The sequence below is a fragment of the Hemitrygon akajei genome, chromosome 22, assembly GCF_048418815.1.
Source record: "Hemitrygon akajei chromosome 22, sHemAka1.3, whole genome shotgun sequence".
NCBI lineage: Eukaryota > Metazoa > Chordata > Chondrichthyes > Myliobatiformes > Dasyatidae > Hemitrygon > Hemitrygon akajei.
The window spans coordinates 78,714-106,596 of record NC_133145.1 but is presented as its reverse complement, the minus strand read 5'-3'; the positions used below and the strand labels follow the sequence as shown (position 1 = coordinate 106,596).

Sequence of the window (27,883 nt, the reverse complement as noted above, 5' to 3'; positions counted from 1 at the left end):
AGTCACCATTTTCTAGTAGATGCCAGCAGGTTTTTGTGCACATCAAATATGATTCAACGGGTTCACATCAGACCTCTGCCATTGACAGTAACAACATTCACCCTGTTACAATCCAGCTGGAAAAAAACGGTGAAATAACCAGGGCAGGGATGCATCTTGGAAGCATGTTCCTTAAGAACTCTTTCTTCACTGAAGGAAAGGAGAAACTGAACAAGTTGAGTTTTGCTGCTTCAGTATTTAATGGATTCACAACTGTGATTTGCCACAGCATTGCAATTCGATGTATTTCACAATTCAAACAAATACAATTCACACTTTTAAACCATTACGCAATCCTCTGACCTTGCAATAGTTGCAACGCTGATGCACGGCTTTCCCCAGAATCACTGTTATACCGCGTGTACAACACCCTTAAGACTATGAATCTTTGAGATGCAAGTTTAAGGAAAATGTACATTTTAAGTGGAGACATGAAGGAACACAAGAAAGCGGGCACACAATTCTGGGATAAGCCAGAGTGCAACTATAATTTTAACAGCTAGTCTTTGCACACTTAGTCTCAAAGCTCAGGGTGGAAGCGATCTAACTATGTACCATTCCTATGCCACCATAAAAAACATACCCGGAAAATTGTTTACCTTCATATTTAAGGTCTAATTTCCTGGTTTACAGAGTAACGCACAACACTAACATCAGGAAGGAAGGGCTGGCTTATTGCCTGGTGTGCACAGGCACCAAGGCAGAGGATCAAAGGTCAGGTCCTGATGAGCCAGTCTTTAAACTTCCATTAAATAAAGTGCCAAAAGAAAAGTACAAATGACGTATAATGCACTAGGCAGGCAATATGCAGACATAAATCTTCGCAGTGCCCTTCAAAATGTACTCCTAACTTGCATTGTCAAGTACGAGTGTGTGGTGACATAATACACTTTTATTCAATAAAGATTTACTCCACAGTTTGGCCAAAGCTTTACTTGCTGTTTTGGTTCCTACTCTGCCCATCCCACCTGCCTGGGTGCCTGCTGCGGAATCACCTCCAGTCATTTGGGAGCTTGCTCTTATGTCCCATCAAAGCATCCGGCTTCGTTTGTGACTGGGTGGCTCCGTGATAACATCGGTACACTGGGCTGGAGCCCTCTTTCTTGAGCTCTCCAAGTGCCGGGCCATCTCTTCAGCAATAAAGCTATTTAGGTCCATGTCCTGCAGGCTGTTGCGCCTACGTGCTGAGGCAGAATTGCTGCCTGTATGTGATGGGGACTCAGGTGCTCCTGAGCGCATGCTGACGTTGGCCATGGCCCCACTGAGGCCTACAGGAGAAGAGCAAGAGCAAACAGAAAGGGTTAATGTCAGCAACGGTATCTCCCTCTGCACACCATTAGCTAATCAGTGTGTCCTTCCACAGCACCCAGCCAGGCGACCTCATAGCAGGCATTGCTGAGAAGAGCAAGCCAAGGAAAAAGGAGTAGGAACAAATTTCCCAGCAGTTTAAATTGGACAAATCACAAATGAGCAGGTGAGGCATAGAGTGGGTTTAGTGTTGATGAGCGAAAACATAAGCATGGATACACAGGCCCGTAAGGCCTGTTTCTGTGCTATACAACTACATGACTCTATTTATGGAGGCAGTGATTTAGCCTTCATTAGGGGTAACATATAACAGTGGGCAGCCCATCTGTCTCAAAGAATTGCAGCTAGTTAAACCACGGATGCTTCGGTTTTAATTTTATTTAATTTCCTGAGTTTAGAGGAGTTTCCATTGGGTTGCAAAATGGCAGATGCAGCTCCTTTATTCAAAAAAGGAACACACAATCAAACTAGACAGCTTAGAACATAGAACATTATAAAACAGGCCCTTTGGCCCACGATGATGTGCTGATACTTTAACCTACTCTAAGATCAATCTAACTCTTTCCCTCCCCACAGAGCCCTCAATTTTTCAATCATCCATTTGCCTATTTACTGCTGGCTGGTAGTGTAGTGCCATCAGCACCAGACTTTGAGGTGAATGGTCCCGAGTCTGAATCTGGACGGCTCCTTACACGCTTTCCATCTGTGCTGGGTTGAGCATCGAGCTAGCGACCAACCCGTATAAAAAACAAATGCTACAGAAATGGCAAAAATGCTGCCCGATGTGCCAAGGCACGATAAAGGAACAACGTGCCTTTTTAAGAGTTAGCTAAAAGTCTCTAATGTATCTGCTCTAATACCACCCCCGCCATATCCATACAACCACCACTCTGTGTAAAAACTCGACATTTGCAGAAAGAAATTGTCAAAAATGTTTATTGTAGCAAGATATTTTGAAAAATTCAAACTAATCTAAAGTCAGTGGTTTGAGAAAGGGGAATCATATTTGATCAAATCATTGTAATTCATGGAGGATATGAGAGCATGTAGAGGAGATTCTGTACTTTGATTTCAAGGTGGCAGTTGATAAAGTGATGATTCAAAGGTAACTGCAGTAGATAAAAGCTGATGACATGGCTGTACTGTACTTTTCCAAGATTGCATGGAAAAGTACAGTCTATTGGTCTATTACTGATCGACAATATGTTATGAATGGTTTGCCACAGGAATCAGCGGTGAGAATCCCACCACTCAGGGATCCAAACAGTCCTTCAATTCACCTCCACACCATATAACTTTTTTAGAATTGATTAAATATCTTGGAGAAAAAGATCCAAAAGACAGACACAGAGTAAGTTTTATGGATGGTAAAGAGATATAGAGATGTAAGTGGGCAAAGATCTGGAAACCATGCATGTGACCCTAACTCTAACCCATCTGACCGTATCCATTTGGTAGGTAAACCAAATGAGATGTTAACTAAATGGGAATATGGGTGCCCCATGGTATGATTCAGACAAGTCGAATCAGCAGATTCAGCAAGTCACTAGGAAAACATTATCACTGATTGGCAAAAGGCCTGAGGCTTTAGTCAAAGTTTAAAAAAAGGGAGTTTTTATTAAAGATTGTAAGACCAAATTTCTCTCTGAGGTTTGATACTTTACATTTCACTCTCACAAATGATGTTGGAAATACAAGCTTTGAAAAGTAGTTATATACGTTCATTCTTAATGAAACTAGGGTGAGAGTTTACTGAATGTTGGCAATAAGATCTACCAGGATTTTATTAAATGGTCAAATCCTGCTCTTCGTTTACATTCTAAGAAGAGGCATTATTTACTTTTTATTTTATTTAGAGATACAACAAAGTAACAAACTCTTCCAGCCCAACGAACCTGCACCGCCAATTACACCCAGATGACCAATCAACCTACTAACCCATACAATTTTGGAATGTGGGAGGAAACTGGGGAACCCAAAGGAAATCCACATAGTCACAGACAGACCATTCAAAATCTTAGACAGCTGTGGAATTGAACTCAGGATTGCTGGCACTTAAAGCGTTATCCTAACTGCTATGTTACTGTGCTGTCCCAAATATTGAAAATTATAGGGATGGGAAGTATTGTTAGGAGGAGAGATCCTATTGAAGTAGGGACAGGCAAACAAAGTATTTGAAACTTTAAATGAAGAGAGAATTAGCAAGGTATTAGAGTTGGGGAGGAAGTACACTAGAAAACTGAGGATGATGAAGATCTGGAGATTAAGTGAGTGATTAGGTGACTCACCAAATCCCCAGACTCCTCGACCTTTACCATAGTCTTCATGGAACATAAAATATAGAAGACTGCAGCAAAGGAACAGGCCATTCAGCCCATAATGTTGTGTCAAACCAGCTAATAAGCAAATGAAAAACACCCAAACACTAATCCCTCCAACCTACACCACGTCCATATCCCTTCAACTTCCTTACATCCATGTGCCTATCCAAACATCCTTAAAAGCCCCTAATGTATTTGCCTCTACCGCCATACCAGGCATCCAAAACTCTCCGAGTAAAAAAACTCAGCCACATCCCTCTTGAACCTAATGTCTCTCACCTCCAATGCATGCCCCCTGGTATTAGACATTTCAGCCCTGGGGTACCAGATACTCTATGTCTCTAGCAATCTTGTAAACCTCAATCAGATCTTCCCTCAGCCTCTGACGCTCCAGAGAAAACAACCCAAGTTTATTTAACCTCTCGTGATAGCACATGTCCTCTAAACCATTCTGGTAAACTTCAGCACCCTTTCCAAAGTTTCAACATCCTTCCTATAGTGGGGTGACTACATGCTCCAGATGTGACCTAACCAGAGTTTTATAAATTGCAACATAACCTTCTGACTTTCAAACTCAATGCCTCAAATGTTTTGACAGGGATAGGAGCATATGGTGTGGGAAAGTATTTAACTGGGGGAGGGCGAATTATGTTATCAGGCAGGAACTTCAGAGTGTAAATTCGAAAACAGATGTACTCAAGGAAATGCACAACTATGGAAACGTGGAGATTGTTTAGGGAGTACTTGCATGGTGTTCTGAATAGATTTGTCACACTGAGGCAGGGAAATATTTGGCTTAACGACCCATGGTTTAGAAGAAATGTGCAACATCTAATCAAGATTAAGAAAGGAGCATACATAAGGTTTAGGAAGAAAGTATCAGACAGGGCTCTTGAGATTTACAAGGTAGCCAGGAAGGAACTTAAGAATGGACTTAGAAAGTTAGAAGGGGACATGATAAAACCTTAGTGAATAGGATTAAGAAAAACTCCAAGGTGTTCAGAGTAGAATCAATCATGGATAAAAGAGGAAACATGTACCACAGCACCAGGTTGAGGAACAGTTATTACACTTCAATCATCAAGCTCTTGAACAAGGGATAACTTCACTGAACTGTTTCCACAACCTATGGAGTCACTTTCAAGGACTGGTAGGCAAGGACTTTCTATTGATTCTATTGTTTTTTTGGATTTACTGTGTATACCCAAAAGAAAGCGAATCGCAGGACTGTATATGGTGACATATATGTACGTACTTTATTAATAAATTTACTTTGGTGTTGGAGGAGATAGACGAGGTATTTAATTAACACTTTGTTTCAGTATTCACCAGTGGGAGGGACCAATCAGGGACAAAAGAGGAAATGTGCATCACCACCAAGTTCAGGAATAATCATTACCCTTCAATATCAGGCTCTACAACAGGATGATCTGGCAAAATGTGCCAACATTAAGAAAGAGGATTTGCTAGAACTTTTGTAAAACATTATGATAGCTAAGTCCCCAGTGCCACACCAGAGAGAGCGAGGTAATGAAAGGAAGCAAGGGAAGATATTGCTGTGCCTTTGGCCATGATCTTTGCATTCTCATTAGCCACAGGAATAGTACCAGAAGATTGTAGGGTGGCCAATGACAGAAACTTGGCTGCATAGAGCTAGAACTAGGTTGCCCTCCCAAGGCAGAGGATGGCAACAGATGGACATATTCTGCCTGGAGAATAGTGACCAGTGGTGTTCCACAGGGATCTATTCTGGAGCCCCTGTTCATGATTTTTATAAATGACTTGGATGAAGAAGTGGAAGGGTGTGTTAGTAAATATGAAAATGATACAAAGGTTGGTAGTGTTGAGATAGTAGATTACAACATGTCATTGACAGGATGCAAAGCTGGGCTAAGAAGTGGCAGATGGAGTTCAACCTGGGGAGGTGCCCAGTGATTCACTTTGGAAGGTCGAATTTGAAGGTAGAATACAGGGTTAATGGCATGATTCTTAGCAGTATGGAGGAACAGAGGGATCTTGAGGATCAACATCCATAGATTCCTCAAAATAATTATGTAACTTGGGAGTGGTTAAGAAGGCATATAAGTGTGCTGGCCTTCATTATTTGGGGGGCTGATTTCAAGATCCTTAAGATAATGTTGCAGTTCTATGAAATATGGGTTAGATCACACTTCGAATATTATTTTCAGTTCTGGTCACCTCATTACAGGAAGGATGTGGATGGTTTAGAGAGGGTGTAGAGGAGATTTACCAAGATGTTGACTGGATTAGAGAACATGTCATATGAAAATGGGTTCTAGAGCTATTCCCTTTGGAGCGAATGAGGATGAGCAGTGACTTAGAGGTCTACGTTGCTAAAAGGCTTACAAAGAATGGACATCCAGGCTTGTTCACAAGTGTTAATACCAGATGGCATAACTTTAAGGTGTATGGATGAAAATATAGGGGGAAGATATCAGAGGTAGTTTTTTTTACACAGTAAGTGATAAGTATATGGAACGAGCTTCTAGGTTGGTGGTAGAGGCAGGAATATTAGACACAGTTAAGAGACCCTTAAGATAGGAACATGAATGAAAGAGAAACGGAGGGCTATGTGGGAGGGAAGGGTTAGATTGACCTTTAGAGTATGTAAAAGGGACAACACGTTATGGGTTGAAGGGCATGTACTGTGTTGTATGGTTCTATGCTCATTAGGAATATCATTGAAAACTGTTCTTAATGCTCAAGCAAGGATGTTTGTGGTGTTGGAGGAAAGCAATGGTACAGTGGAGCAAGGCAGTGACGTAAGGACACATTCCTCAGTAAACCAAATTAAAACGGAAAACTGTCCAAGACCCAAGTTATTCACTCAGTCTTCAAAAGGATCTAACTGTCAGTGGTACACTGAGTCAGTCAACTGGAAAGGTTGCTGAAAATCTTTCATTTACCATGCACTGCAATGGCATCAGTAAATGCCTGCAAGTCACTCTCAGCAGTCCTGCCGGAATCCTCCTGCACTCCCAGTCCTGCAGAAGGAATGTTTAGCCGCGGAGTCAGTCTGCTGCTTCTTGAAGGTGGTGATTTTCTGCACAAGAAGCTGAGCAAGTCCTCGCGATGGATGATGTGTCTCCTCTTTTTTGCCCAGGCCAACATTTCCTTATTTCGCCTTTGATAACCTCCCTGCACACCCAAATCCAAGCTTGTTCTGTACATTTCAAGCCCATCTGAGGGAGAAAAGCTTAATGTTAAATCATGCAGAGTTTGAACATTTCATCCCCTTTCCTATCCAGTTCTCACCTTCATACGCACCTCAGAATCTTCCCTTCCTGATCCCCTCAGTCTGTCTCAGATCAATTAGCTCCAAGCATTCATTACAGACCCACAGAACACCTCCCCACCATCCACTGATGATAAATGCCTCATGTAGAGACTGCATTCTAATCCCCTTGCTTCTCCATCTTTCTTGGCTTCACTCCCATGATGAGAATCATGTAATGCAGTAAATGTACCCAGCTTTGGCTGCTCATGCAAATTTTATTGAGCTAGACTTAAGAAAAATAGTGAGCAATTACAAGGCTTCTCTCACTCCTCTGAGATGTCTGGAACCATTTATGGAACAAGAGAGCTATGCTAACGTAGCGGTTAGTACAATGCTATTACAACTCAGGGCATCAGAGTTCAATTCTGCCAATGTCTGTAAGCTTGTATGTTTCTTTCCTTATGCATGAGGTTTCCTCCCACAGTCCAAAGATGAATCAGTTCGTAGGTTAATTTGTCATTAAATCAGTGGGTTGCTGGGCAGCGTGGCTGGAAGGACCTATTCTCCACTCTAACTAAATAAATAAAGGAATGGGATATCCCCTCCAAGCTGCTGAAGGGTGAGGGAACAGCCACAATGAGTGGACACACTAACCTTTGTACAGGCAGGTGACAGAGGTAGCCGCAGCCTGAAATGGTTTCCACAGACTCTGGATGCCCAGCGGCTGCTCGCACACTCGCTCTAGAAGCAGAAGTTGCAATGAAAGTGTTGACATTCTACAGCACGTGGTTTAAGCAAGCCCCCACCCTGATCCAAATGTGCGAAACCCAGCCCTCATCCTCCATTCCTCACCCACAAACTAATTACAGAGTAACCTTCACTTTAGGATTGGTAACACCACAGGTCCCACCTACAACTCCAGAAACTGCTTCTACCCCTCATCTCAACTCTCTGCCTTCAAGACAGGCAGATGGACAGAGGTTACTCTTTTGGTAAAATAAGAAACCAAATCCTCAGCAAGAACTGACACAGGATCAGATGTAAAATCATTGTTGCTAGAGTTAAGAAACTGCAGAGGCAAATTACAGATTCCCCCCCACCCCTTTACAAAGGTAGAGCGTTCCTATGAAACCTTTCTTAAGCTGAAATGGCGTAAGGCAAAGAAGCATTAATTTATATGGGAATAATTTTTGTAAAAGCGAAAATGCTCTTTGTAATGTGAAAACAGGTTACTAATGTAGGTCTTTAGTAAAAGCGAAGTGACGTAAAGCGAACATTCGTAAAGCGGGGGACATCTGTATATGGTGGCCTCCAAGTAGTAGTCAGGTTTTGGATACAAATTACAAGATGAAAAGGCACATAATTGAGGGAGTATTATAATGGTCATGGAGGACTTCAGCATACAGACAAATTAGGAAAATTAGTTTGGTGCTGGATTTTAAGAGAAGGAATTAGTAGGGTGCCTATGTCTGGCTTTTTAGAGCAACTTATGGTTGAGTCTACTAGGATAAAGGCAATCCTGGATTTAGTGTTGTACAATGAACCAGATTTGATTTGGTACCCCTAGCAGGCAGTGACCATAATATAATAGTATAAGAGAGGGAAATTAATACTGAGGTATCAATTATTACAGTAAGTAATGGTAACTACAGTGGTATGAGAGGAGAGCTAGCCAAAGTTAATTGGAAGAGACTGTTACAAGAATCACCCCTTGTAATAATGATTAGTGAGGCACAGAGAATCTGTAGTTACCGACAAGTAACTTATTGTTTCAACTAAAACCACATGGGTTCACAAACTGTCTGTGTGCACTCTACTGGAATTGCCTGACAGTCCATCAACAATCAATGAAGAGAAAAGGATATTAACCCGGAAAGGAGTCTACGCTGGTCAGGAATACCTCATAGTCCCGATCTCCACGTGTCCGTGGGGTCCTCCTTATCCACGATGGGTGGTCTCTGGCTGCTGGAGAGTTATCGCCCCTGCATATTTGGAACTCCTGAATCTTATACAGTTCCTCACCAATTAAACCATTGGATCTCCACCCCATTGGCTCAAGGTCACCTGACCTACCTGGGTCACCTAATGACCAGTCATTGTACAGGGCTACAGCCAACATTGTTTCATGGCTCTGCCCACCCCAGCCTTGTGTGTTTGTGTCTTTACACTCTGACTAGTCCAAACCATAGATGAGGCTCTATGGGGCACTGGTGAGACCCCATTTGGAATACTGTGTGCAATTTTGGGTCCCCTATCTTAGAAAGGATGTGCTGATGTTGGAGAGAGTTCAGAGAAGATTCACTAGGATGATTCCTGAAACGCAGGGACTAACATATGAGGAGCGTTTGTCGGCTCTTGGATTGTATTCATTAGAGTATAGAAGAATGAGAGGGGATCTCATAGAAACATTTCGTATGTTGAAAGGGTTGGACAGAGTAGATGTGAAAAGGCTGTTTCCCTTGGTGGGTGAGCCAGGACAAGAGGTCACAGTCTTAGAATTAGAGGGTACCCATTTAAAACAGAGATGAGGATAAATTTTTTAGCCAGAGAGTTGTGGATTTATGGAATTCGTTGCCACATACAGCTGTGGAGGCCCAATCATTGAGGGTGTTTAAGGAAGAGATTGATAGGTATCTAATTAGTCAGGGTATCAAGGGATATGGGGAAAAAGCCAGAAATTGGAACAAGATGGGAGAGTAGTTCAGCTCATGGTGGAGTGGCGGAGCAGACTCGATGGGCTGATTGGCCTACTTCTCCTTTGTGTTGTGATCTTGTGAACCAGTTAAATGAGGCAACCCAGACAGAGTCTAACGAGATTACTGATTGCAGGTCTGGCATTTTACATAACAAGCAGCTACTCCTCTGAGAATGGTCGCAGGTATATTGCTCTGATTAGATTGTCCCAGAACAAGGATCAGCTCAGAGTCCATGCCCTTTACATAACAAATGGCTATTTGTTTCAGATTCAGATTCAGTTTATTGTCATTTAGAAACCACAAACGCAATGCAGTTAAAAAATGAGACAACGTTCCTCCAGAATGTTATCACTAAAACACATGACAAAACAGACTACACCAGAAAATCCACATAATGTTTGCCAATCCCCAATCCAGAGTCCAGAGAGGCTGCTGCATATTAATATCGTGCTACCATCTTAGCGCGTTCCCCAGAACGGAGCTCCAATCCCACCAGACAAACAAAACCAAAAACTAAAGCTACAAGACCTGCACAAAACCACATAGTTACAACAGTGCAAATAGCATAATTGATTAAAAAAAAACCAGACCATGGGCTCAGTAAAAATAGTCCAAAGATGTTAAAAGACTATAAGTTTGAACAGAAACCACCACACAGTTTCCAGACGTCCTCAGGGTCCCCGACTGACTCGTCATCCCACACCGGCGGCAGAAGGGAATATCCCCGCTATGGACTTCCACGGCTCTGCCCGACTCAGCCTCACAGACGCAGCACATACTGAAAGTGACCTGACCGCAGCGGACTCCGAGTCCGTCAAACCTCCGAGCCTCCAACCATCCCCTCCGGCACAGCTTCTCCAAGCACCATCCTCTGCCGAGCGTATTAAGACGGCCCCGCCAATGGCCATCGGCAACTTGACCCCGAAGACTGGGGGCCTGTACTTCCCAGCAGAGACCCGGACCTCACAGCAGCAGCAGCAACGAAGAAGGTCTTCCTGGAAATTTTCAGATGTTCCTCTGTGCTCCCACGTCCGGTTTTCATCTGATTATGATTGCGCACGGCACCCAGCTTCACAAATAACAGATAAACAGATAATCAGCTCTGGAGTGGCCGCTGCAAGCTGCGTCGCGCCGCCACCTTGTTTGAGAATGGTCTCAGGTTGTGTCCACATTCAGTTGCTCTGATTAGATTATCCAGAGCAAGAAAGTGTTCAGAGTCCACAAAATGGGGGAAACAAAGTAACTTGTCTGCTTCCCCTGACCTTGATCAGACTGCAGTTTCTTCTGGCCAACATCTCCCTCCTCTTGATGCAAAGATATTTATCTTAGGATCATTATCCTCCTCTCATTCAGTTGGCTGCCCATAGGACTGCCATGGAACCCAGCAGGTGTGCAACACTTATACTTTATAAAAAATATTAACATTTACTATCTAAATTCACCCACTTTATACTGACAATTGTCTCTGCTGTTTCATGAAAGCATTGTAGCAATACAATTATCAGGGTACATAAAATTAGCATTACAGCAGCATGTGATACTATTTTTACCCATGGATGTATTTGAATATTTCTCCCCAATTCCAAAATTTACTCCTAAAGCCTGGGTCACTCAATAGTTCATTTGCCTTACCAGTGTGAGTTTTAATTAGTTTAGTGTGTTTAGTCTATTGATGGATTGCTGTATCTCCCTTGCCTCCTCCACAACACATATCCAGTCTGCGGTTGAGTGAGAAATTGATGGCAACAATTCATTAACAATATAGTCCTGCAGATACTCATTTGTATCTGTGTGTTAATCAGACTGCAGTTTCTTCTGGCCATTGGCTGATCAAGGACAGGGGAAGCAGACAAGTTACTTTGTTTCCCCCATTTTGTGGACTCTGAACACTTTCTTGCTCTTGGATAATCTAATCAGAGCAATTGAATGTGGACACAGGAAGCTTCAGGTGATGATCTGCTAAACCTGAGACCATTCTCAAACAAATAGCCATTTGTTATGTAAAGGGCATGGACTCTGAACTGATCCTTGTTCTGGGACAATCTAATCAGAGCAATATACCTGCGACCATTCTCAGGCTACGTCCACACTAGACCGGATAATTTTGAAAACACCGGTTTCACGTAAAAACGATAGGCGCCCACACTATGTGTTTTTAAAATATCTCTGTCCACATTGAAACGGAGATTTCGGCGAATATCCTCCTACTGCGCATGCGCAGGACACATCTACTGAAAACAAGTGACATGTTTGGTGTCGAATCTCGCCGTGAAAGTGCTTGTTTGTGTAGTTACAGACTAGAAAAACTTAAAACGACAGACAGCTATTGGCTCTCACACAGGAGAACTTAAAAGTATAAAAAAAAACAAATACTGGAGCGTACGGAGGCAACCGACAGGGAGTTCACGGACAGATTGGCCCGGCTGACGACGAACATTGAAAAACTGACCAACTCTGTTGCATTAATAAAGCATCTTGTTAAATGTATAAAACATGTCTGCATCAGTGTTATCTTGAATTTACATACAATGTTACATTAGGCTGTTACACATCTATTGTCAGAGAAGTACTTGCATAAATAGGTAAAACCACCTTCATACAAGCAAGGACAGAAAACAGGGCAAAGTGAGTATACTTATTTATTCAGTAAGTTATGGGTCAAAGTTTTTGGTGAGTACATTTCTAACTCTTCTGGCGTCAGTCTCGTTGCCGTCTGTTCTGAAATTGTTAGGTTGCGTTAAGAAAACAATGAAATGGCGCGCTGCCGTCCGACAGCGTTTTCAGACTTCTCCAATTACCTGTAACCCTAACCCTAACCCCAAATTACACACTTTGGAGAGCGTTTCTGAAAAGCTCTGGTTTTGGGTGACGAAAACGCCATTTTAGTGTGGACGGAGGGTAAAAACGAAGAGAAAAAGCTTCGGTTATGGATTTATCCAGCATAGTGTGGATGTAGCCTCAGAGGAGTAGCTACTTGTTTTGTAAAATGCCAGACCTGCAATCGGTAATCTCGTTACTGTCTGGGTTGCCTCATTTAACTGGTTTGGACCAATCAGAGTGTAAAGACACAAACACACAAGACTGGGGTGGGCAGAGCCATGAAACAATGTTGGCTGTAGCCCTGTACAATGACCGGTAAGAAGGTGACCCAGGTAGGTCAGGTGACCTTGAGCCAATGGGGTGGAGATCCAATGGTTCAATTGGTGAGGAACTGTATAAGACTCAGGAGTTCCAAATACGCAGGGGCGATAACTCTCCAGCAGCCGGAGACCAACCATCACGGATAAGGACAACTACGCCTGGCCAGTGTAGATTCCTTTCCAGGGGAATATACTTTTCTCTTCATTGACTGTTGATGGATTGTCAGGGAATTCCAGTAGGGTGCACACAGAGACAATTTGTGAATCCACGTGCTTTTAGTTGAAACAGTAAGTTACTTGTCGGTAACTACAGATTCTCTGTGCTTCACTGATCATTATTACAAGGGGTGATTCTAGTAATAAGACCCTAGCAGGGATGACAAACGGACAGCAATGGCAGGAGTTTGTGGGAGTAATTCGGAAGACACTGAATCATTTCATCCCAAAGAAGCAGCAGCATTCTAAAGGAAGGATGACTGACAAGGAAAGTCAAAGACAATGTACAATATTGCAAAAATTAGTGGGAAACTAGACAATTGGGAAGATTTTAAGCACTGACAGAAGGTAACTAATAAACAACAAGGGGAGAAAATATCAGATATTAAGATAAGCTAAGCAATAAGATCAAGTAAGACGGTTTTATTTTTTAGATATATAAAGCATAAAAGAGGCAAGAATGAATACAAGACAACTGGATAATGATGCTGTATAAGTAGTAATAGAACATAGAATAGTACAGCACATTACAGGCCCTTTGGCCCACAATGTTGTGCCAACCCTCAAACCCTGCGTCCCATATAACCCCCCACCTTAAATTCCTCCATATACCTGTCTAGTAGTCTCTTAAAACAAGCAAATGACAGATAAACAGATTAGTTTACATCAGTCTTCACTATGGAAGAACCAGCAACATGCCAGAAATTCAGGAGTCAGGAGCAGAAGTGAGTGCAATTGTTAATACTAAGGAGAAGGTGCTGAGGAAACTGAAAAGTCTGAAGGTGAATAAGTGCTTAACTCAGATGGACTGGATGGGCTACACCCCAAAACTCTAAAAGGTAGGAATTGGCTGAGAACTGGAAAATCGCAAATATCACTCCATTCTTTAAGAAGGGTGGGAAGGGAGGAAATTATCAGCTGGTTAGCCTGACATCAGTGTTTAATAAGACTTTAGAGTCCACTATTAAGTACTCCTTTCTCCAATTATAACTTCACTCCTTCCAAACACACTGCTCTCCACACTAATCCATACCTCACCATGAAACCTGCAGATAAGGAGGGTGCTGTGGTAGTCTACCTCTACCTTGCTGAGGACAGGTGACAACTCTCTTACTTACACTTCAAACAGGACATTGTCTCTGCAACTATCACTGACCTTATTAATCCCGGGGATCTCTCATTCACTGCCACCAACATCATAGTTCCCTTACCCTGCATCTCCTGTTTCTATCTCGTACTCAAGATTCATAAACCTGCCTGTCCAGGTAGACCCACTGTTTCTGCTTGTTCCTTGACTCTGTTTTATCCCTCCTGGTTTATTCCCCTCCTTCCTACCTACATCCGTGACACTTTAAATGCTCTTGATCTTTTCAATTATTTCAAGTTCCCTAGCCTCGATCGTCTCATTTTCTCTATGGATGTCCATTCCTATACACCTTAATTCCCCATGAGGAGAACACAACCAGTTCCCCTCCACCACCACTCTCTTCCATCTGCTGGAACTAATCGCCACTCTCAATAATTTCTCCTTCTACTCTTCCCACTTCCTCATTGAGCACTCACATAGGTCCCAGCTGTGCGTTTTTTGTTAGCTACATTGAACAGTCCACGTTCCAACCCTACACTGGTATCGCTCCCAAACTCTTCCTATGCTACATTAATGAGTGCATTGGTACTGCTTCTCACACCCATGCTGAGCTCATCGACTTAATCAACTTTGCCTCCAACTTCCACTCTGCCCTCAAATTTACCATTTCCAACACCTCCCTCTCCTTTCTCGATCTCTCTGCCTCTACCTATGGAGACAGTCTATCTACTGATATCTTTTATAAGCCCACTGATTCTCACAGCTACCTGGACTATACTTCTTCCCATCTTGTCACTTGTAAAAATGCCATCCCCTTCTCTCAGTTCCTCTGTCTCCACCGTATCTGCTCTCAGGATGAAGCTTTTCATCCGAGAACTAACGAGATGTCCTCTTACTTCAAAGAAAGAGGGCTTCCTTCCTCCATCAATGCTTCCCTCACCCGCATTTCCTCCATTTAACGCACGTCACTCCTCACCCCATCCTCCCACCACTACACCAGGGATAGGGTTCTTCTTCTCCTCACCTATCACCCCACTAGCCTCCACGTCCAACACATAATTCTCCGTATCCTCTAGTATCTCCAAAGGGATCGCACCACCAAACACACCTTCTTCCCCCTCCCCCCCAAACTTTCCGCAGGGATTGCACCCTTCACGATTCCCTTGTCCACTCATCCGTCCCCACTGATCTCCCTCCTGGAACTGATCCTTGTAAGTGGAACAAGTGCCAAACTTGTCCCTACCCCTCCTTCCTCACTACCATTCAGGGCCCCAAATAGCCCTTCCAGGTGAGGCAACACTTCACCTGTGAGTCTGTTAAGAGTCATCTACTGTATCCGACACTCCCAGTGTGGCCTCCTGTATATTGATGAGACCGCTCCGCTGAGTCAGCCAGAAAAAAGTGGGTTCTCCCGGTAGCCACCCATTTCAATTCTACTTCCCATTCCCATAGGTCAGTCCAAGGCCTTCTCTACTGCTGCAATGAGGCCACACTCAGGTTGGAGGAGCAACGCCTTATATTCCATCTGGGTAGCCTGCAATCTGATGGCATGAACATTGATTTCTTGAACTGCCGGTAATGGCCCTTCCCCTCTCATTCACCATTTCCCATTCCGGTTTCTCTCTCTCACTTTATCTGCTTATCATCCTCTCTCTGGTGCTCTTCCTTCACTTTCTTCCATGGTCTTCTGCCCCCCCCCCCCCCTTATCAGATTTCCCCCTCCTCAAGCCTTCATCTCATTCACCAATGTCCCAGCTCTTTACTTCACCCCTCCCCCTCTCCCAGTTTCACCTATCACCTATTACTTCTTCCTCCCTCCCCCCTTTACTCTGACCTCATCCTTTTTTCTAGTACTGATGAAGGGTCTTGGCCAGAAGCGTCAACTGTTTACTCTTTTCCACAGATGCTGCCTGGCCTGCTGAGTTCCTCCAGCATTTTATGTGTGTTGCTTTGGATTTCCAGCATCTGCAGACTTTCTTGTGTTTGCGGTCCAAGGGTGGGATTTTGGTGTTTATGATAAAATCAACACGGTTTAAAATGCACAAACACAATGAAGACCTTGCCTGACAAATCTGGTGGAATTTTCTGAGGAAAGTAACAAGCAGGATAGACAAAGGAGAGCTAGTGAATGTTGCTCACTTGAACTTTCAGGCTTCTGACAAGGTACCTCACATGAGGCTGCTAAAAAGGGTAGGAGCCCATGGTATCACAGGCAAGATACTAGGATGATCAGAAGACTGGCTGACTGGCAGAAGGCCAAGAGTGGGAATAAAGATGGCCTTTCCCAGATGTCAGCCAGTGTTTAGTATTGTTCAGCATTGGGTCTACTACTTACGCATTGTATTTTAATGATTTGATGAGAAAAATTGATGATCTTGTAGCCAAGTTTGCAAATGACATAAAGATAGGTGAAGGGGCAGGTAGTGTTGAGGAAGCAGGGAATCTGATGGAGGACTTGGGTAGGTTGAGAGAATATGAAAAGAAGTGGCAATTGAATTACAGCATAGGGAAGTGTATTGTCATGCACTTTAGTGGAAGTAAAGGTGCACGCTATTTACTAAATGAGGAATTCATAAATCTTGGGTGGAAAGGGACTTGGGGTCCTGATGCCAGAATTGACTAAAGGATAACTTGCAGGCTGAGTTGAGAGCAAGAAAGGCATAAGTAATGTTAGCATTCATTTTGAGAGGAGAAGCAATGCTGAAACTTTATAAGGTGATGGCCAGACTACATATGGAGTATTATGAGTAGTTTTAAGCCCCATATCTAAGGATGGACATGCTTTCATTGGTGAGAGTCCAGAGGTTTACAAGAATGATCCTGCAGATCATAGGGCTAATCATTTTGTACATGCTGGAGTTCAGAAATATAAGGGGGAATCTCATTGAAATCTATTGAATATTGTGAGGTCTCAATAGAGTGGATGTAGAGAGGCTATTTCCAGTGTAGGGAAGTCTCTGACTAGAGAGCAAGCCTCAGGATAAAGGGCTTCCCTTTGGAACTGATATGAGGATAAAATTCGTTAGCCAGAGGATGATGAATCCATGGAGGCCAAGAAACAGGGTATTTGTGGGTAAACCATGGAAAATATCTGGCATAGACAGTGTATTTGGTCAAGTACTAAGGAATTGTGCTGATCAACTGGCTGGAATGTTTACTGACATCTTCAACCTCTCACTTTGGCAGCCTGAGGTACCCACCTCTTTAAGCAGGCTGCAATCTACCGGTGCCCAAAGCATGGTAACATGCCGAAATGATTATCATCTATTAACACTTACATCCACTGTGATGAAATACTTTGAGAGATTGGTCACGAACCATATCAACTTCTGCCTGAGGAGTGACTTAGATCCACTCCAATTTGCCTAATGTTACAACAGGCCAACAGTAGATGCCATTTCATTGGCTCGTCAATCAGCCTGGAACATCTGGACAATGAAGATGCATGCATCGTGATGCTCTTCATTGAATACAGCTGAACAATCAACACTATCAGCCCCTCTAAACTAATCAATAAGCTTCAAGATCTTGGCCTCAATATCTCTGTATGCAAATAGTCCTCACTTTCCACATTTGTAGACCCAGTCAGTTTGGGTTGGCAACATCTCCTCCACAATCACCATACTTTATACTTATGACTGTGAGGCTAAGTACAACTCCAATGACGTATTTAGGTTTGCTGACAACTTCACCATTGGCCAAATCAAAGGTGGTGATGAATCAGCATATACTCAGTGGACATTTTAATAGATACCTCTGTAGGTAATAAAATGGCCACTGAGTGTATGTTTGCTGCTGTACCCTATCCACTAAAAGATTTGATATGTAATGCATTCAGAGATGCTTTTCTGCACACCACTACTGCAACAATGCAGGGGGATATTATTGAAACCTACCGAATGTTGAAAGGACTAGATAAGGTGGATGCAAAGAGGATGTATCCTATGGTGGGAGGAGATCCCAAACTACATGAGGTTTAGGAAGCAAGGATCAGATCGGTCTATTGAGGAATATAGGGTAGCAAGAAAGGAGCTTAAGAAGGGGCTGAGGAGAGCAAGAAGGGAGCATGAGAAGGCCTTGGCGAGTAGGGTAAAGGCATTCTTCAATTATGTGAAGAACAAAAGGATGACAGGAATGAAGGTAGGACCAATTAGAGATAAAGGTGGGAAGATGTGCCTGGAGACTGCAGAAGTGAGCAAGGTCCTCAATAAATACTTCTCTTCGATATTCACCAATGAGAGGGAACTTGATGATGCTGAGGACAATAAAAGTGAGTTTGATGTTCTGCAGCATGTTGATATGAAAGGAGAGGAGATTTTGGAGTTGCTAAAATACATTAGGATAGATAAGTCCTCAGGGCCTGACAGAATATTCCCCAGGCTTCTCCACAAGGCAAGGGAAGAGATTGCTGAGCCTCTGGCTAGGATCTTTATGTCCTCGTTGTCCACGGGAATGATACCAGAGGATTGGAGGGAGGCGAATGTTGTCCCCTTGTTCAAAAAAGGTAGTAGGGATAGTCCGGGTAATTATAGACAAGTGAGCTTTACGTTTGTGATGGGAAAGCTGTTGGAAAAGATTCTTAGAGATAGGATCTATGAAATTTAGAGAATCATGGGGTCTGATCAGGGACAGTCAGCATGGCTTTGTGAAGGGCAGATCTCATCTAACAAGCCTGATAGAGTTCTTTGTGGAGGTGACCAGGCATATAGATGAGGGTAGTACAGTGGATGTGATCTACATGGATTTTAGTAAGGCATTTGACAAGTTTCCACACAGTAGGCTTATTCAGAAAGTCAGAAGGCATGGGATCCAGAGAAGTTTGGCCAGGTGGATTCAGAATTGGCTTGCCTGCAGAAAGCAGAGGGTCGTGGTGGAGGGAGTACATTTGGATTGGAGGGTTGTGACTAGTGGTGTCCCACAAGGATCTGTTCTGGGACCTCTACTTTTCATGATTTTTATTAACGACCTGGATGTGGGGGTAGAAAGGTGGGTTGGCAAGTTTGCAGACGACACTAAGGTTGGTGGTGTTGTGGATAGTGTAGAGGATTGTCGAAGATTGCAGAGAGATATTGATAGGATGCAGAAATGGGCTGAGAAGTGGCAGATGGAGTTCAACCCGGAGAAGTATCAGATGGTACACTTTGGAAGGACAAACTCCAAGGCAGAGTACAAAGTAAATGGCAGGACAGTTGGTAGTGTGGAGGAGCAGAGGGATCAGGGAGTACATGTCCACAGATCCCTGAAAGTTGCCTCACAGGTAGATAGGGTAGTTAAGAAAGCTTATGGGGTGTTAGCTTTCATAAGTAGAGGGATAGAGTATAAGAGTCGCGAGATAATGATGCAGCTCTATAAAACTCTGATTAGGCCACACTTGGAGTACTGTGTCCAGTTCTGGTCGCCTCACTATAGGAAGGATGTGGAAGCATTGGAAAGGGTACAGAGATTTACCAGGACACTGCCTGGTTTACAGAGTATGCATTATGATCAGAGATTAATGGAGCTAGGGCTTTACTCTTTGGAGAGAAGGAGGATGAGAGGAGATATGATAGAGGTATACAAGATATTAAGAGGAATAGATAGAGTGAACAGCCAGCACCTCTTCCCCAAGGCACCACTGCTCAATACAAGAGGACATGGCTTTAAGGTAAGGGGTGGGAAGTTCAAGGGGGATATTAGAGGAAGGTTTTTTACTCAGAGTGGTTGGTGCATGGAATGCACTACCTGAATCTGTGGTGGAGGCAGATACACTAGTGAAGTTTAAGAGACTACTAGACAGGTATATGGAGGAATGTAAGGTGAGGTGTAATATGGGAGGCAGGGTTTAAGGGTTGGGACAACATTGTGGGCCGAAGGGTCTGTACTGTGCTGTACTATTCTATGTTCTATGTAACTACAGGGCACAGCCTCAAAATTGAGGGGTGACCTTTTAGAACAGAGGTAAGAAAGATTTTTTTAGCCAGAGAGTAGTGAATCTGTGGAATGCTCTGCCACACACTGCAATGGAGGCCAAGTCCATGGGTATATTTAAAGCGGAAGTTGATAGTTTTCTGGTTCGTCAGAGCATCAAAGGATATGGCAAGAAGGCAGATTTATGGGGTTGAGTGGGATCTGGAATCAGCCATGATGAAATGGCAAAGCAGACTCATTGGACTGAATGGCCTAATTCTGTCTCTATGTCTTATGGTCTAACACAGAGTTACTGTTGTCTTAAAATCTGGTCATTCTCCTCTGACCACTCCAATTAACAAGCCATTTTTGTCCTCAAAATTGCCACTCACTAGATGCTTTTTTTTCATTTTCACACTATTCTCTGTAAACTCTAAAGAATTGCTGAGATACTCAAACCACCCCATCTGACACCAACATTCTACAGTTAAAGTCACTTAGATAACATTTCCTCCCTATTCTAATGTTTGGTCTGGAAAACAACTGAACCTCTTGACCATGTCTACATACTACTATGCATTGAATTGCTGTCACAATTGGATGATTAGATATTTGCATCAATGAACAGATGTACCTATAAAGTGGCCCTGTGTACAAGAGGGAAAATGAAACTCTGGTTGAATTCAACTACCTCTCACTCAATGTCAGCCAAACCAAGAGCTGATTATTGACTACAGGAGGAAGAAACCAGCAGCCACTGAGCTAATTTTCTTTAGGAGTCCAAGGTAGAAAGTATCATTACCTTTAAATCCTTGGTGTTATCATTTTGGAGGACCTGTTCTGGGACCAGCATGTAAGTGCCATTTCAAAGAAGGCACAGCAGCACCCCTACTTTCTTAGAAGTTTGTGTACATTCAGCATGCCATCTAAACTTTGACAAGCTTCTATAGATGAAGAGCAGATCATGACCTGTTCCAAGACAGCCTGGTATAGGAACAGCAATAGCCTACTCTTTGTAGGAAAAGCCTACAGAAAGTCGTAGACATAGTGCAATATGTCACAGGAAAAACCCTCCACACCACTGAACACATTGACATCACAGAAACAGGAAAGCATCACAGACTCCCACCAAGGGGATGGGAATCAGTATAATAGAGCTGAGGATGAGCCAACGTTTGCAAGTAGATGATGGATATAACATGAATATGGGGAAGGACAAGCCAATGATTGGGTACAAATGCAGATAGAGGAAAGAGTTAAATTCTACTAGAGGCAAAATTCAAAAGGGCAAATAATGCAGGACTGAAGGTGCTGTATTTAAATGTGGGCAGCATTCGGAATAAGGTGTACAAAATTGTGGCACAATAAGAGATTGGTCAGTATGATGTTGTGGGCATCAATGAGTCGTGCTGAAAGAAGGCCATAGTTCGGAGCTTAACATCAAAGGATATACTTTGTATCGAAAGGACAGGCAAGAAGGCATAGGCAGTGGTGTGTTTCTGTTGGTAAGAGATGGAATTACACCTTTAGAAAGGTGACAGGGTCAGGGAATGTTGAATCTTTGTGGGTGGAGTTAAGAAAATGCAACAGTTAAAAAACATTATGGAAATCATATATAGGCCTCCAAATAGAAGCCAAACTATGGGACTGAGATTGCTAAAGGAGCTAGAAAAGGCACGTAAGAAGGGTAATGTAATAGGAGATTTCAATATGCAAGGGGATTGGGAAAATCAGGTTGATGTCGGATTGCAAGAGGGAATTTGAATGCCTCCCTGATCACTTTTTAGAGCAGCTTGTGCTTGAGCCTACTCAGGGAAAGGCTATCTTAGATTGGGTGTTGTGCAATAACTCAGATCTTATTAGGGAGCTTAACATAAAGGAACCCTTAGGTGACAGTGATCATATGACTGAATTCATACAGCAATTGGAGAGAGAGAAGCATAACTCATAAATATCAATAACACAATGGAATAAAAGGAATTACAGAGGCATGAGAGAGGAGCTTGCCCAGGTGGATTAGAGGATGATACTGCCAGAGATGACGGCAGAACAAAGACGGCTGGTTTCTGGTGATAGTTCACAAGACACAGGATAAATATGTCCCACAGAAAAAGTAGTTCTCAAATGGTAGGGGGAGGCAAACGTGGTTGACAACGAGTTAAGGACTGCATATACATAGCAAAAGAGAGTGGGAAATTGGATGATTGGGAAGACTTTAAAATCCAACAAAAGGCAACTAAAAAAAGCTATAGATGTGAGGGCAAACTAGCCAATAATATAAAGTAGACTACCAAAAGTTTTTCCAGATATATAGAGAGTAAAAGGGAGGTGAGAGGTGATATTGGACCACCGGAAAATGATGCTGGAGGGGTAGTAATAGAAACATAGAAAACCTACAGCACAATACAGGCCCTTCAGCCCACAAAGTTGTGCTGAACATGTTCTTACTTAGAAGTTGCTAGGCTTACCTATAGCCCTCTATTTTTCTAAGCTCCATGTACCTATCCAAAAGTCTCTTAAAAGACCCTATCGTATCCGCCTCCACTACCATTGCCGGCAGCTCATTCCACGCACTCACCACTCTCTGAGTAAAAAACTTACACGACATCTCCTCTGTACCTACTCCCCAGCACTTTAAACCTGTGTCCTCTTGTGGCAACCATTTCAGCCCTGGGAAAAAGCCTCTGACTATCCACACGATCAATGCCTCTCATCATCTTATACACCTCTATCAGGTCACCTCTTATCTTTCATTGCTCCAAGGAGAAAAGGCCGATTTCACTCAACCTATTCTCATAAGGCATGCTCCCCAATCCAGGCAACATCCTTGTAAATCTCCTCTGCACCCTTTCTATGGCTTCCACATCCTTCCTGTAGTGAGGCAACCAGAACTGAGCACAGTACTCCAAGTGGGGTCTGACCAGGGTCCAATATAGCTGCAACATTACCTCTCAGCTCCTAAATTCAATTCCATGATTGATGAAGGCCAATACACCATACGCCTTCTTAACCACAGAGTCAACCTGCACAGCTGCTTTGAGCGGCCCCAAGATCCCTCTGATCCTCCACACTACCAAGAGTTTTACCATTAATACTATATTCTGCCATCATACTTGACCTACCAAAATGAACCACTTCACGCTTATCTGCGTTGAACTCCATCTGCCACTTCTCAGCCCAGTTTTGCATCCTGATAGTGGACAAGAAATGGCAGATGAACTTAAAGGGTACTCTGCAACTGTCCTTACTGTGGAAGACACAAACAGTGTGCCCGAGGTCCGTGAGTGTCAAGAAGCAGGATTGCTAATATTGTGCCTGGCAAACTCAAAGGTCTTAAAGTGGATAAGTATCCTGGACCACATGGACTACATGCCAGATTCCTGAGAGAGGTTGCTGGAGAGATAATGGAATCATTAATCATGATATTCCAAGAATCACTTGACTCTGGCATAGTCCCAGAGCTAAGATTACAAATTTCACTCCACTCTTTAAGAAGGGAGGAAGACAAAAGAAAGGAAATTATAGGCCAGTTAGCCCAACTTCAATGGTTAGGAAAGCGTTGGAATCTATGAGTAAGGATTAGGTTTCAGGGTATTTGGAGACTAATGATAAAATAAGTCAAAGTCAGCATCGTTTCTGTAAAGGGCAATCTTGCCTAACAAACTAGTTAAGAGTTCTTCGAGGAAGTAACAAGCAGGGTGGACAAAGGGGAGGCAGTGGATGTCACTTATTTAAATTTTCAAAAGGCATTTGATAAGGTGCCCCACATGAGGCTACTTAACCAGATAAAATCCTATGGCTACAGGCAAGATACTGGCATGGATAGAGGAAAGGCTGACAGACAGGAAGCAACGAGTGAGAATAAAGGGGGTCTTTTCTGGGAGGCCTCCGGTGACTAGTGGTGTTCCTCAGGGGAGAGTACTGGGACTGCTACTTTACACATTGTTTGTCAATGATTTAGATAATGGAAATGATAGCTTTGTGGCAGTTTGCAGATGATATGAAGAAAGGTCGAGGGGTAGGTAGTGCTGAGGAAGCAATATGATTGCAGCACAACTTAGACAAATTGGGTGAATGGGCAAAAAAGTGGCAGATGTTGGGAAATGTATGATGATGTATATTGTTTAAAGAATTGTTAGTGCAGACTATTATCTAAATGGGGAGAAAACTCAAACATTAGAGGTGCATAGGGATGTAGGAGTCCTCGTGCAATACTCCCAGAAGGTTCATTTACAGATTGAATCTGTGGTAAAGAAGGCGAATGTAATGTTGGTATTTATTTCAAGGAGAATAGAATATAAAAGCAAGGCGATAATGCTGAGGCTTTCTGAGACATTAGTCAGGCTGCACTTGGAGTAGGAGTATTGTCAACAGTTTTGCACCGTGTCTCAGAAAGAATGTGTTGTCAATGGACAAAGTCCAGAGAAGGTTCACAAGGATTATTCCAGGAATGAAAGGGTTAACATATGAAGAGCGTTTGGCAGCTTTGGACCTGTACTCGCTGGAATTTAGAAGAATGCAGGGAAGATCTCATTGAAACTGTTGAAAGGACTAGATAGGATGGATGTAGCGAGGATGTTTCCTATTGGGGGAGGATTCAGAACTAGAGGGCACAACCTCAAAACTGAGTGGTGAACTTTTAGAACAGAAGTAAGTTAGTATTTTTTTTAGCCACAGAGTAGTGAGTCTATAGTATGCTCTGCCACAGGATGTGGTGCAGGTCAAGTCCGTGGGTATATTTAAAGTGGAGTTGATAGTTTCTTGATTGATTAGGATATCAAAGGATATGGTGAGTAGGCAGATGTATGGAGTTGAGTGGGATCTGGGATCAGCCATGATGGAATGGCAGAGCAGACTCAACGGGCTGAATGGCCTAGTTCTGCTCCTATGTCTTACGGTCTTATCTAGTCCATGCTCTCTTCCTGAGATGGAGGTACAGGAGCCTTAGGTCCCATACCACAATTTCAGGAATAGTATTACCCTTCAACCATCAGGCTTTTGAACAGGAATGGATAACATCATTAACCTCAACACAGAACTGTCTCCACAGTCTATGGGCTCACTTTCAAGAACACTACAACTCATGTTTTCAGTATTATTTATTTATTAATACTTGGGGGGGGGGGGGTTGTATTTGCAGTTTGTCTTCCTTTGTACATTGGTTGTATGGCAGTGTTGGTGTGCAGCTTTTCATTGACTCTAATGTATTTCTTTGTCCTACTGTGAATGCCTGCAAGAAATTGAATCTTAAGAGTAGTACATGGTGACATATATGTACTTCAATAATAAATTTAGTTTGAATTAATAGGTTCTTGATTGGTAAGGTGTTAAGGCTACGGGGAGAATGGGTTTAAAAAAAACATCAAAAGTGATTGAATGTCATAATAGATTCAATTGTCTGAATGGACTAATTTTTCAATTATTTTGGTCTCAGTTGTTTCCCTTCTTTCTCAAGTCACCTCTCTTTGCCCCATCCCTCACCACACACCCCAGCCTCTGTCCCATCTATTCTCCACTCCCACCTCTCCTTGTCACATTTCCTCACAATCCCTAACCTCCTATTATTCCCTCCACCTTCCCCATTCATACCCATCACACTGCTCATACCACTCCAGTCTTCTCCTCCTCCTCCTCTCCTCTCAAACCACTTGCAACCATTCTCATTCCCTCTCCTACATTCACTCCCCTTTTCACCCCAAACCACTCCCTTTACCCCTCTTCTCCCTTCCCCTTCCTGCATGCTCCCTCTTCATCCCTCCAACACCCCACCTCCTTTCCACCTCACCCCCATCTCTGCCCTCCCCCTCCCCATCTCCGGCCTCCCGCTCCTCCCCAACTCTAACTCCGCCCTACCCCCTCCCGCCATCCCCTCCATCACCGCCCTTCCCCCATCCGCCCCCCATCACCGCCCTTCCCCCATCCCCTCCCCATCACCGCGCTCCCTCCCCCTCTATCTCCGCCCTTCCCCCTTCTTCTCTCCCCACCTTTATAAAGCTGGGCGATGGCGCTCGCCGAGTTCTGGAACGACAGCCACAGCCGCTGCCTCTGAGCATCTGTTTCCGTGCCCCCGGCCCCGTTCTCGAGCCCCTGTCGTTCGTCCTCCTCCAGGCACTGCCGTTCCCAACGGGAAAGCCAGCTCTCCGGGCCGTGACCCGCCATCAACGACCCGTTTGGCCCCTTCGCCTCTTCCATCAGCGATCTCACACCCACCACCCTCAGCCTCTGTCTCCAACGGCGCGATTGCACGCCCGATCACCCACCCTTCCTCTTCCCCTCCCTCCGGCTCCAGCAGCGCCTCAGCACACCACCCTCCAGCCCTGATTTCAGCCCACAGCTCCACTACCCTACGGGCCTGCGCGTTACCTGCTAGGCTCACTGTGAACGCACTGGGCATGCGCACTATTACATCTAGCGATCACATGATTTATCTGTTTTGGCCGTCCTCCGGCGGGCAGACAAGTAGTCCTGTTTTCGCTGCTGTAGTGAATGACGGACAGTTGGAGAGGCTGAACGAGGGGTGGGAATTGACCTATATTTCACCGGGAGCTATTAACCACAGCCACCGGGAACCAAGTTACTCAGATAATTCTCTTAATACCAAAGCCAAAACGGTTAGCAGCCAGCCAGATGCTGTAGGTGATCCTGGAGCTGATAACACGTAGAACATCCTGGTCAGAGAACCATTTCGGTCAGATTACTGTATTCCTCCGGATGTCGCAACTTTCCCCTGGATCGGGAAAGTCAAGTCTAGTAATCCCTGCCCCTGACACTTCCGTGCTCCCTTTGTAGGCCACAGCTCCATCAAGTCAAGTCGCTTTTTATTGTCATTTCAACCATAACTGCTGGTAAAGTGCACAGTAAAAACGAAACCACGTTCCTCCAGGACCATGATACTACATGAAACAACACAAAACTACATTAGACTTCAGACCTACATGGGACTACATAAAGTGCACAAAACAGTGTAAGACAGTACAATAAAGGCTAACTTTGAGGAGATGCGCAGGGATTTAGAGAGAGTGGATTGGGTCAAGTTGTTTTATGGGAAGGATGTAATAGAGAAATGGAGGTCATTTAAGGGTGAAATTATGAGGGTACAGAATCTTTATGTTCCTGTTCGGTTGAAAGGAAAGGTTAAAGGTTTGAAAGAGACATGGTTTTCAAGGGATATTAGGAACTTGGTTCGAAAAAAGAGGGATGTCTACAATAGATATAGGCAGCATGGAGTAATGGAATTGCTCGAGGAATATAAAGAATGTAAAAGGAAACTTAAGAAAGAGATTAGAAAAGCTAAAAGAAGTTACGAGTTTGGTTTGGCAAATAAGGTGGAAGTAAATCCGAAAGGCTTCTACGGTTATATTAAAAGCAAGAGGATAGTGAGGGATAAAATTGGTCCCTTAGAGAATCAGGGTGGTCAGCTATGTGTGGAGCCGAGGGAGATGGGAGAGATTTTGAACGATTTCTTCTCTTCGGTATTCACTAAGGAGAAGGATATTGAATGGTGTAAGGTGTGGGAAACAAGTAAGGAAGTTATGGAACCTATGACAATTAAAGAGGTGGAAGTACTGGCACTTTTAAGAAATTTAAAAGTGGATAAATCTCCAGGTCCTGACAGGATATTCCCCAGGACCTTGAGGGAAGTTTGTGTAGAGATAGCAGGAGCTCTGACGGAGATCTTTCAGATGTCATTAGAAACGGGGATTGTGCCGGAGGATTGGCGTATTGCTCATGTGGTTCCATTGTTTAAAAAGGGTTCTAGAAGTAAGCCTGGCAATTATAGACCTGTCAGTTTGACATCGTGGTGGGTAAATTAATGGAAAGTATTCTTAGAGATAGTATTTATAATTATCTGGATAGACAGGATCTGATTAGGAGTAGCCAGCATTGATTTGTGCGTGGAAGGTCATGTTTAACAAACCTTATTGAATTTTTTGAAGTAGTTACGAGGAATG

The 27,883-nt window shown here is 43.5% G+C and overlaps 1 protein-coding gene across 1 annotated transcript; it reads right to left on the bottom strand.

Annotated features, from left to right (window-relative positions):
- Positions 1-220: 220 nt before the first annotated feature.
- LOC140714926 (HUWE1-associated protein modifying stress responses 1-like) lies at positions 221-26,293 on the bottom strand. The gene is made up of 4 exons (XM_073026594.1): positions 25,916-26,293; positions 7,561-7,647; positions 6,596-6,871; positions 221-1,307 (listed from the first exon to the last, which is right to left on the bottom strand). The coding sequence occupies exons 1-4, from the start codon at positions 26,121-26,123 to the stop codon at positions 1,069-1,071; spliced, it is 810 nt and encodes a 269-aa protein (XP_072882695.1). The 5' UTR covers positions 26,124-26,293; the 3' UTR covers positions 221-1,068.
- Positions 26,294-27,883: the final 1,590 nt, after the last annotated feature.

What these genes read in the sequence shown, in the direction of transcription:
- LOC140714926 (XM_073026594.1), bottom strand. Translation starts at nt 26,123, where the DNA reads ATGGAAGAGGCGAAGGGGCCAAACGGGTCGTTGATGGCGGGTCACGGC. An exon ending in TGTCACCTGCCTGTACAAAG is followed by an intron (nt 6,872 to 7,560) that starts GTTAGTGTGTCC and finishes TTTCTCCCTCAG; the next exon opens with ATGGGCTTGAAATGTACAGA. An exon ending in TGATGCCATTGCAGTGCATG is followed by an intron (nt 1,308 to 6,595) that starts GTAAATGAAAGA and finishes CTTCTCCTGTAG; the next exon opens with GCCTCAGTGGGGCCATGGCC.